Source organism: Gallinula chloropus, assembly GCF_964237585.1.
Source record: "Gallinula chloropus genome assembly, chromosome: 4".
NCBI lineage: Eukaryota > Metazoa > Chordata > Aves > Gruiformes > Rallidae > Gallinula > Gallinula chloropus.
Window position 1 is genome coordinate 77,562,253 of NC_140088.1, and position 11,192 is coordinate 77,573,444.

At 43.8% G+C, this 11,192-nt stretch overlaps 1 protein-coding gene across 1 annotated transcript; it reads right to left on the reverse strand.

Moving 5' to 3' along the window:
* Nucleotides 1-2,820: 2,820 nt before the first annotated feature.
* On the reverse strand, nt 2,821-4,353 carry TIGD4 (tigger transposable element derived 4; the record flags this gene model as incomplete). Its single annotated transcript, XM_084263265.1, has 1 exon — nt 2,821-4,353. One exon carries the CDS (start codon nt 4,351-4,353, stop codon nt 2,821-2,823), a length of 1,533 nt encoding a protein of 510 aa, XP_084119391.1.
* Between the last annotated feature and the right edge of the window lie 6,839 nt (nt 4,354-11,192).

Consider the following 11,192-nt stretch of genomic DNA (forward strand, 5'->3'; position numbering starts at 1 on the left):
AAGAGGAGGGAAGAAAACCCCAAATTTCTGAGTTTTGGGGTATGATACTTAGACATGGAAATGCAAAGTGAACTGTGGCAAGAATGCTATATATGCAGATAAGGGTAATGGATGAAAGAGAAAAGGGAACAGTTTAGATGAAGATACTAAATGTCAAGTTGAGAGTCTCAAAAGTACAGATCAGAAGGAAAAATGGGAGACACCTGAAAGGACAGAAAGATCAGGTGCTTTATTACCAATTCTCCCAGACATCCTAGGCGACTGCTGGAAAAAGGACAACTCTCCATGACTCTACAAAAAGGAAAGAGAAAGAAATATGGATATAGTAAATGTTCTTGGCTAAATGAAGCAAGGATTTGGGAAGGCCACTAAATACAGCAGTGGAGAAATAGGGCCTGAGATCACGAGCACGTGTACCAAGAGGGTGATATTAGCTGATATGTGAGATGATTCAAAAATACCACCTGTGAAAGACAATATTAGAAATAGGAAGATGAAGGAGGAAAGCAGCTTGCCAGAAGGCTGTGCCAACAATCCTAACATTAGCACTAGAATTAGCGGGATATCAATGAATACAAAACAACAGAAGATAATGCATGAAAAAAGGTGGAAAAGGAAAGAAATGCAATTTTGAACAGCAAAATATCATACTGCATCATTTATACAGCTTAGGAGGCATCAACACAGCTAGGAGAAAAGCAGTGGTTGTAAGTAGTAAGTGGTTGTAAGAAGCAAGCTGTGCCCTTGTGTGCGTGAGACGGTGGCAGCCCCACAGCACCTCTCAAGTGGACGACTTTGGATGAGAAACCCAGCAACTAGTTCTCACACTTGGAAGTGATCTTTCTGAGTAGTGGGTGTTTTGGAAGAACTTCTCCAGAGCGTAGAGCTCTTCAGCTTCACTGCTGAGCAGGGGCCGGGAAACATCCTTCCTGGGATGTGTCTCTCAGCAGTCCCGGGTCCCGCAGAGCTGTCAGACATCTGGTCAGTGTGTTACAAATGGCGTTTCCTTTGCGTTTGCGGTGAGGTTGCACCATCCCACTGGACCACAACTTTCTCCGACAGATGAGTCACTACCCTGGCTTCTCAGAGTGAACGAGGAGGCTGGGAAAAAGTCACAGATTCTCTAAAGATGGGGGATTTCAACAGGTTTTATGTCTTTCAGAGCAAGTTTCACCTTCAAAAATCCAGGCCAAACAAGTAAAGAAAACCATGGATTTTAAATCAAAAGATTACTTATAGGAAGATTATCCACAGGGCTCTGTGGGATTTATGTGGCCTTCAGATAAGCTTGGCCAAGATAAAAATGTACTTTTCATAAGCTTGTTCTAAAATATTTAAGCGTGCAAAATGTGGTGATTTGACACACTTGCTGAATTTAAAAGACTTTGCATCTGTGTTGTAACTACGTAAATAGTTAAGAGAGATAATAGGGACACATACCTCTCTCACAGAATCTATAAATCTGTGTGGGACTTTACTTACTAGAATTTCAACAGAAACATTGTTGAACGTTCATCAGAGTATCCTTTGGATGGAATTCACGTCAGATATTGCACAGTAAGAAACCAGAAGTTTGTGGGGCTAAACTGTTCTTCGTTCAGTTTAGCCATAGGCATTTTCTTTCCCCCACCCTCCCCCATATCTTCACTGTCTTGTAACAATCCGATACATTTTCTGAAATGCTTTTAGAAGTAGATAAACTCTCCTCCACCAGAAAGAACAGTAAACAAGGCTGTAGCCAAGCTGTTTATTGAAAACTGAAGATTCAAGTAAGCAAGAGGTTGTTTTTCAGGGTTTAATTATAGGCACCATAATAGATTCTTTATTACACAGGTTTCCCCAAGGGCTTCCATGAAATGTTTTATTCTTTTAAAACAGAAAAATTATCTCAAAATTTTTGAAAAATTATCTCAAATTTTTTAAAAAATTAACATTGGTGGACACAGAAAATACCTAAAATGGGTTTTGAAAAATGTCACAAGCAGCATGTCACCAACAGACTGAGATTTTTGGCTGTGGTATGATTACATTGCTTGAACCCCACACTTGCAGATGTATAGATGAGCTGTGAGTGCACGTCCTTCATAAGCTGATTTTTTAAAAAAATTTCTGTATTTACTGGACATGGTGTTGCACAGAAGGAGCTGCATCAAATCCAAATACTGAAATGGCTGAAAGGGAGAGCACGGCCTTGCTTTTTGACCTCTTGGAAGACCAAGCAAGGGTTTGTGTCAAGCAGTTTCAAGAAAACAAAACACATCTGAAGCTGCTAAGTTCCTGCTGTTCATCTTTTGCAGCAAGAATAAATCATGAGCAGAATTCTTGAACAAGGACCAAAAAAAAAAAAAAATGTAACCCCCCCATTAGTTCTCAGAAATGAAGCATGTATTTTCTGTGTTATGTATTTTTTGTTTAAGTATTAAAAGCACCAAGCTTGTAAATATTTGCTGTTGCACTGTCTACAAATACCAAAGACACCAGTGCTAATGTCTGCCTGAAGAAAGAATCCCAAGGGGGTACCAGTTCATCTGAAATGCACCAAACCGCTCAAAGAATTGCTTTTGCCTCCACTATAGTTACTACAGTTATAAAGGTTCAACTCTCCATCCCAAATTTAGTGTTCTTTCCTCCGGATTCCCCCCTCCTTCAGCCCACAGCCCTTTTTCATCATTTCCAATTTCTTTCATTATGTGCACCTAGGCACCCGAGCCAGACACGCTAGAGAACACTGCAGCAACACTTGCTATTGAACTGCCAATTTTGTTTACTTATGTAATTATTTTTTTCCTGATAACAGGCTTTCACACTTTGCTAAAATATTTATCTACGTGCTACATGTTGAATAAAATTCTCCAGGTCAGCTAGGGAATCGTGGAGAGAATAATTCATGTCTTGACTTCTGAGAAACTTTCGAAGGGTATCTAAAGCACTCAAAGCCTCAGTTTTTGATGGTAAAGGCTGTTCAGCTCCCAGAAATTGATCGCCTTCATCCTCATCTTCATCACCCACAAACGTGCCAGCTTTATCTGATGTGCTTTCTTTGGCATGCATCCTTTCAGTATTCGTGGGTATGTCACAAATTTCCAAGCCATCATCTAGAGCTGCATATTCCTCTAAAGACAGACCTTCTGGAAACTCCACTCCAACTGCCCGTGCATGAGCAATCACATCAAAATCACTTTCAGACTCTGCATCAGTGCCATTTGCCTTGGTTTCTAATTTGAATCCTGCTTCCCTGTAACTTTTTACAATAGTCTCTGGTGTTATGTTCCTCCAGCACAGGTGCAACATCTCAATTGCATCAAGAAGAGTCAGCATATACTCTTGATTGCCTTCTACGCAGTCAACAAATCTCTTGATAAGACAGCTCCTGTATTTAATCTTCAGACTCCTGATAATCCCTTGTTTCATAGCTATACATGAAGAGGAGTCTGGAGGAGAGAACACTAATTTGACTGATGTCAGGTTCTTTACTTCTGTGTGAGCAGGGAGAGATTCAGTAAGAATAACTACTTGTCGCTGCTGTGCTTGAAATCTGTCATCCAGTTTATGCATCCACTGTTCAAACACTTTTGATGTCATCCATGCCATATCATTTGCTTCATAAGCCACAGGTAGTGACTTCACACCTTTGAAAGACTGTGGATTTTTGTGTTTTCCTATGACAAGCAAAGGAAGTTTCTCAGAACCATCCATATTTGTTCCCACTGCTATGGTTATCCTCTCTTTGCTTAGCTTACCTACAGAACAAGTTTCCCCTTTAAATGCAAAAGTTTTATGCGGTAACATCTGATACAACAATCCGGTCTCCTGTATATAAAACACATTTTTTGGCTGATAATCATTTAAAGGAAGAACATTTTGGTACCCAAGAGTTGGAGCATCCACTGCAGCAGCAGCAGCTGCTTCTACGGGCTGAGCTCTGAAAACTAAACCATACCTTGCCTTGAAACGGTCAAGCCAGCCGTTACTGCACTTAAAATCACTATGCCCAAGCTTCTGTGCAAAATCGTTAGCCTTGAGGCGCAACATAGGGCCGTTGACTGGCACATTCAAGCACTGAGCTATTCTGTACCACTTCATCAGTGCCTCCTCCAGGTCGGTATGAAAGGCTGTCCTTAGTCGTTTTCTTTTCGGATCAAACCGTAAAGACTCAAAGGCTTCCAACACTTTGTCTTTATTCTTCATAATGGAAGACAAGGAATTCTTCTTTATGCCGTACTTGGCTGCAATGTCTGCCTTTTTCCTGCCGCTCTCCACAGCACTTATGATGTCGATTTTTTCCTCAATAGATATGCTTTTTTTCCTCCTCACCGGGGCTTCGGGCAGAGGGCTCCCCGAAGCCTCTGCCATGGCACCGGGAGCCGCCTCCCAGGCGCGCACATCCACTCGGGTCCAGGCACACTCCTGCCCTGCCGCCTTCGGGTGGGTGCGGGCACCCTCGCTGGGGCTGCTTTTCAAGACCGCGCTCTGACCTCACTGGCACGGCACTTGGCCGAGGCCGGAGCCGCCTCCCCACTGCAGCTGGCACACGCACGCCAGGGCCGCACAGCTTAATGCTGCCAGCGCCTGGGCTGCGGAGCGGGCTCCCCAGCCCCGCTGCGTGTGTGCTGCCAGCGCCGGGCGGCAGGCCCGCGGGCTGCCCAGGGCCCCCCGCACGCACGCCGAGGGCTGGACAGGGCCGTCACCCCGCGGCGAGCTGCGTACCCGCACTTCCCCCCCGTGGCCCTTCCGGAGAGGAGCCGCCCTTTCAGAAGCCTCCGCCGGGCGCTGGTAAAATAGAAGCGCCGGCAGGAGAGGAGGCACGGGCAGGGGAGAGCGGGCAGGGTGCCGTTGCCGGCGGGTGAGGAGCGGCGGCGGCGGCCGCCACGACTCTGGTTGCTACGGCTACGACTCGGTCGGGCAGCGACCATAGACATGCGTGCAGCAGCCTAGAGAGGCCGCTGGCCACACACCTCCCCGGCGAGGCCGCCGTCAGCCGCCTTTCCGGCCAAGCGCTTCCGGCTGGTACCGGAGAAGGAAGAAAATAAAGCTGGAGAGGGGACACCGGCGCCGCCCTGCTCGGCTTCCTCCTTCCCCCCTTCCCTCCCTCCCCCCCTCCGCACGACGCCTCCGGGGCGGCAGCAGCGCCGCCGGCAGGTGAGGGATGAGGCCGGGACGGGCTGCTGGGCCCTGGGTTGGCCTGGGGCGGGCCTGGCCCGGCGCGGGGGTCGCGGCGGTGGGACGGGGAGGGCCGCGCCCCCTTGCTGCTCCGTGCCGTCCTACGTGTCGCACGGCGGGAGCGGCTGCTTCTTCCCCAGGCTCCCCGGCAGCCCGTGGGTACGGGCGGCTGGGCCTGTCGGTGGCCCGCAGCCCCTAGTGGGGCCTACTAGGGGGCTGCCCCCGCCCGCCAATGTCGGCGTCGTCCTGCCCGCCGCCCTGGGCGCCCGTGCTGTAGGTACCAGTGCTGCGGTGCTCGTCGGGGTCTGACCATCCGCTTACTTGTCTGCGATGCCCGCGTCAGGCCCCCCCCTCCTGAGAGTGCTGGGCACCTGCAGAGCGCGGGCAGAGCCTGAGCTTGGTGAAAGGTGGGTTCCACGAGAGAGAAAGGGAACCTGATTGTTGGTGGAGGACGAAGAACTCCAGATGCCGCATAAATTTCATGTCCCAGGGACTTAGGACATGCCCTGACAATTATAATTTTAAGTGTGCCAATTTGTCTTTTGCAGCTGGCAAACTATTCTTAAAACATGGAAACTTTGTGGCAAACAGGTGCTGCTTACAAATTACACACAATTCTTCTAGTGATGCTTACAAGCACATCTCTGACCTGTAATTTTCAATTGAAACTCCTTCATGGCCTTTCATCTTGCATCCCCTGAACTGGATGTAGTGTTTTAATGCTTGATGGAACTGGTAACAGGGCGTGAGCACTTGCAGTCAGTGGCTTTGTTATCTTAAGTGTTGATTCTCTAGAAAAGATAACTGAAGGGTTCTTTTGCAGGGCTGGAGAAGGGTGTCATTTACTCAGTGCAACTCCAAAACTAAACGGCTGCCTGAATCATGTACATATTCCTGAACACCCATGGTTAGAATGCAAGGTTTAAGCAATGCAGAAGAGCATTGATTGGAAAAATTGGAAGCTGAGGCAATATCTTCATTACCTGCTTATTTCTGGTTTTGTAGAAGTTGAAGCCATGAGAACCCATAGGGGCATGCTGACCTAAAGTAGGAAGTAGTAAGTTAGTGGCAGCCCTGCTGTCCAGTCCTTTTCTCCCCTGTGTTTTGTAATCTTTCAAGCATAATTAGATCTTGTAAGTGGAGCCGCCAGGGAATTCAAGAGGCTGAAGAGGAGACTTTGAAGTGATTGCAGCAGAAAGTGTTTAATACAGGTTTTGAAGTTATTTTTAAAAAATTAATTGATCTTGATCTCAATGTGAATTAGTGATAGTGTTCTTAGTTAGAAATTGAAATTAAGAAAGTATACATTAAGTCTTTTTTTTTTGCCAGCACTTGCATTTTCTGCAGTGTTACAAAAACTTTTGTTGTTTATCTATGCAGTGGAGTAATACGACAGCAATAGAAGTGGGTAATAAACTTTACCTGGACAGAAGATACCTTGCTTTTACTTTTTATTGGTAATTAAGGTAAAAACTTATGGAGCCAGTGCATCCTCCTTAAATAGCAGATGTAGTTCTTGAGAATCCCAGGGTTCTGATTTCTGAGACCATAGGTCATTTACTTAAGTAATATAGCTATGTTAAGAATAAACCCCTTAGTCAAAGCAGATATCTTGTTGATGATGCTTAATTAATATTTGCACGAATAAGAAAATAAGAATTTGCCTTTTTTTATGAAGAATCTGTAAGTGTGCTCTTATAACCACTTACTCTAATTGCTCAAATGTCTCTAAACTCTTCATGCTAGAGGAAGCTTAGTATTTTGTTCCTAGGTTTTTGCTGCTTTTTACTTTGCCTGTTGAACAAATCATATCTAAATTCCCAGGACTTAAAAGTTACATGGTTTTATTTATGGTGAGCTAAACTTAAAGTGACAATTTGTGATCTGCTCTGTTTTTAAGGTGGCTTTGCCCCAGGGGGCAAGACTTTGAGTAACAAATGCCTTGATACACTGAGTGCACAGAAGTTTAGCAAAAGGAGTTAATCAATAATGTAGATTCCATACTGTACTGTGGATTAGCAGGCCCTTAGAAAGAATTGCCCTTTCTCTGACACCTGCAAGAGAAAATCAACAACTAGTGACAGAAGTCTATATGCATTTCTCTAATGGAACCTTAGATCTATGTGTGTAGATGCCATGCCTGATGGAATTTCACATGACCATCTTACCTTCTGAATCTTTTTGTCCTTAGATCCAGCATTTGATGTTTACATTACTTTTTTTTTTTCCTATAGAAGCAGTCATCAGGGAGTTTTGTAGCTAAACTAGAATGTACAGTTAAAGTTCTTACAAAAGGCACCTTAAATCTTCAGTTTTCCCCCTCTCGTGTTGTAAAGCTGGTCCTTGTGATCTTGCAGTGTGATCTTGAAAGTGTTGATATTGCTTGCAGATACAGAGTAATATACAAGAAATTGAGGGAGGCATGGGTTGTAACACACAGGGTGAATTAGTTTGATTTTTAAAAATGAGATATTTGCCTTTATGTAGTGGGTTTGTGAGATGGTTCATACATCCAGATTAGGTCTTAAGACTATCAAGAAAACATTTTTTCTGTTTATAGCATTTAATAGCTTAAACAGTGTTGCCGTGGCATGTACATTTGTATGTACTGAAAGAGGAGAGATCTAGATTAGGTATTAGGTAGAAATTCTTCACTTGAGGGTGGTGAGGCCCTGGCACAGGTTGCCCAGAGAAGCTGTGGCTGCCCTCTCCCTGGCAGTGTTCAAGGCCAGGTTGGATGGGGTCTAGTGGAGGGCAGGGGGGTTGGAACTAGATGGGCTTGGAAGTCCCTTCCAACCCAAACCATTCTATGAGTCTGTGTAAGGTACAAACATAACTTCAAGACCCAGTGATGTGGTAGAACTGAGCAACAGGTTGTCTTAACTAAGACTGCACTACAAGATAACCCATTCTATGATTCTAAGATGAGAACCAGTAGAGCATAGAAATTGCACTTACTCTTCTAGCCTATCATGGGAATTTTTTATCTAGTCAGAAATAAGCTTTTGAGCATGGAGTTTGTGTTCAATCACAAGCAGAGTTTGGACAGGACTCCATGGGAAGGCAGCACCACTGCTGTATGGTTTTCATGTTAAAAAGAATGACAGAAAATTAAGATAGAAATAAGAAGAAGTTATACCTAGCTACTTTGAAAGGACTTTTGTATTGGTCAGCAAAAAAAATCCACCTTCATTCAGTGATAACCCTGAATTAATTGTTTTTCTGGAGAAAATGTCTTCATTTTGGGCATTTTGTTTCCAACTGAAGTAATAGATTATCCAGTGTAATATGATCTAGATGGTTCAGTTTCTCAGCCTTTGTGTCTTTATTTCCCTTGTCATGCGAGCTTCTTACCTTATTAATTATTTGCTTTAATTAAGCTGTTTCATGGCTTGGGAAATTGAAATGTGATATAAATAGTTACCAGATTAAGAAAAATTATAAAGTGGTATGTGGCTACACCTGTATAAAATGGTGCAAGACTTAACTGAAGTCATGTGTGATTATACTCAATACTGACAGACTTTGTTTAATTTTTAATGATTGGTTGTCTCCACCTTTCAAACAACTGACTGAATTGCCATGTCACCTGTAGTTACCAGCTATTTGAAATCAAATTTAGGTATTTTATTAAGTTTTATTATTTTATTAGGTGTGTAACTCGCCTTTCATGATCACTCTGCTCCAAGCTGATTCCTTTTGTGTGTGCACACAGTGAGTTTCTTTGCCGGTGAGATTTTTCTCACCTACATTTGAGAATAAAATGAAAAGGATTCTGTTTCTGTCAGACTGAACAGCTTACTAGGTTCCAGTAGCTTAGGGTCAATATGAACTTGCAACATTTTGCAATGGTAGGATATAGTCACTGTAGTGTTGTGGGTGACAGTAAATACTAGCTGAAGAACCTTATTTGGCATCCTGGGTTTGCAAGCTTAGCCACTTGTGTGGGGAGGCTGCTTTGGCAGTGGGACCTTATCCTAGGCTGCATTCGTACTCTTGGTTAGCCTTTGGAGAGCTAAAGACCTGGTCATCATCAAAAGAGGCAGGTTTCTCTTTGCTTTAGCAGAACTTGTGAAAGAAATGTTTTCCAAAAGCTGCTTTGGTTTCTGTAAGGTGCAGCATCCGACTCCTTCCACGCCGATTAACACGTGCCAAACCTGTTTCATTTTCAGGTATGTCAGAACACAGCAGTGAATTCACAGCACTTGATGAATGTCACCCAGCTGCAGAAGAAGTCCAGTCTGACTCTGAGGTGATTGGGTGATAGCTATAGCAGTGTAAAACCAGCCAATCCCAGCCACAGTTTCAGACTGCCGAACCATCTGATATGCATAGCACCATGAAGTTCCTCTGGGCTAGTTAGATAGGAGCTTGTGCATATTAACTTGAATGGGTGGGTTTGGGTTTGGGACACTCTTAAGAACAATCCAGTTAATTCGTAACAAAGGATTGGTTCAACCAGCTTTTTTTTTTTTTTTTTTGCTGTGCTGTGGTATTTGTTTTGTAAGCTGAATAGATTTAGGTGGGGCAGACTCTGAAGTGTGTTGGTGCTGCAGGAATAAAAGGCACCTGGTACTCAAAAGGCAGCAGCCTTTGCATGACCTTGCTGTAACACAGGCATTCTGTCTGCTGCTGGAGCAGTGACTCTTTCTTTTCTTGGGAGCAGATATGGCTTTCACCTTCACTGTAGGGCAGTCTGTGACTCTTTTAAAAAAGTGAACGAATTCCAAAGGTCTTCTATATTCAGGCACCCAGATGTGTTTGGGAGGCTGTTACAGAAAGGTAAAAAGTAACTGTTTCCCTGGCCACTCTAAAGTGCAAATGAAAAAAGATGATGCTGACTTTATTGCTGATAGAGTTTCAGTACCGGTGAATTGTTTTTAAACCTTTTATAAAAACAAACAGTGATTCTATAGATATTTAGTATATCTCCAGATATGATATTTAAAAAGACTTCCTAAAGGATTAATGTATTTTTCTAACTAAAATATCCACCTCAAATGGTTTTCCATAGTACTTATTTCATTGATGCTAACATGCAAACACAAAATTAGGAACTTCTTTATATTTACTTTACAGAATCACTAGGTTGGAAGAGACCTTTGAGATCATTCAGTTCAACCTGACTATTCCCACCTCTGATAAATTTTCTTTTGAGGATGCAGTTTCTTTATATGCCTAGATTAAATCAGCTGTGGGCTGCACTTGTCAAAGGGACACTTTGTTCAGCAGTCACACTCAGTGTTTTAACAGAAATACTGTTGTGATTTGGTGATTCAGTTTTCTCTCAGATCAGTAAGCTTTCCCAGATTGTATGAGGTTGCAGGACTGTGCATCCAGAGGTAAAGAGAAATGGCCACTGGTTTTGGCAGTAGTCTGCATTTAGAGCATGTTGAGATACTGCTGTGGCTGAAAGCAGTTCTTCATTTTCAGTAGTGTTTTATTGCACTATTACCCCCTCTGTTTTGTAGGTAGTTGGAGTACTGCTATTACCCTCTCTGTTTTCTAAGTGTTGGAGCTGTGTAATAAACTGTTTTGGAGAACCTATTTGAGTGGAAAAATTTCCCATCCCCTTTTTGGGCATAGGTCACCTTTTAACCTGCAGTGTTTCAGCAGTCTTGTTTGCTGTACAAATACATTATTCTGGCCCAGGGAAGTGGTGGCAAGAATGAGGAAGGCTGATGGGGGAAGAGATGGAGAGGTAAAGGGCCAGAAAAAAACCAAACCCAGGAGGGGGCAGGAGGGAGATGGGCAAGGACTTGACTTGTGCTTGGCAGCAGTGCTGGCTAAGGCTGTTGACTAAGATGCAGATAGGGGGTTCTTGTTCTGGCTGAGCCAAATTAGCAGTTTATCCCACTTAGACAAGAAGTGAGCAGCTGAAAAAGCCTTGGCGTCTGTCTGACCTCATTGCAAACTGATTCAACTCATTGAAACTGTGGAAAATCAACCCAGTGAAAAGGTCTATTGTGAGCCTAGTGAGTGGAGTCTGTTTCTTGTGCAGTCAGGTGAGTGGCAGGCGTGTTGTGGTTGGG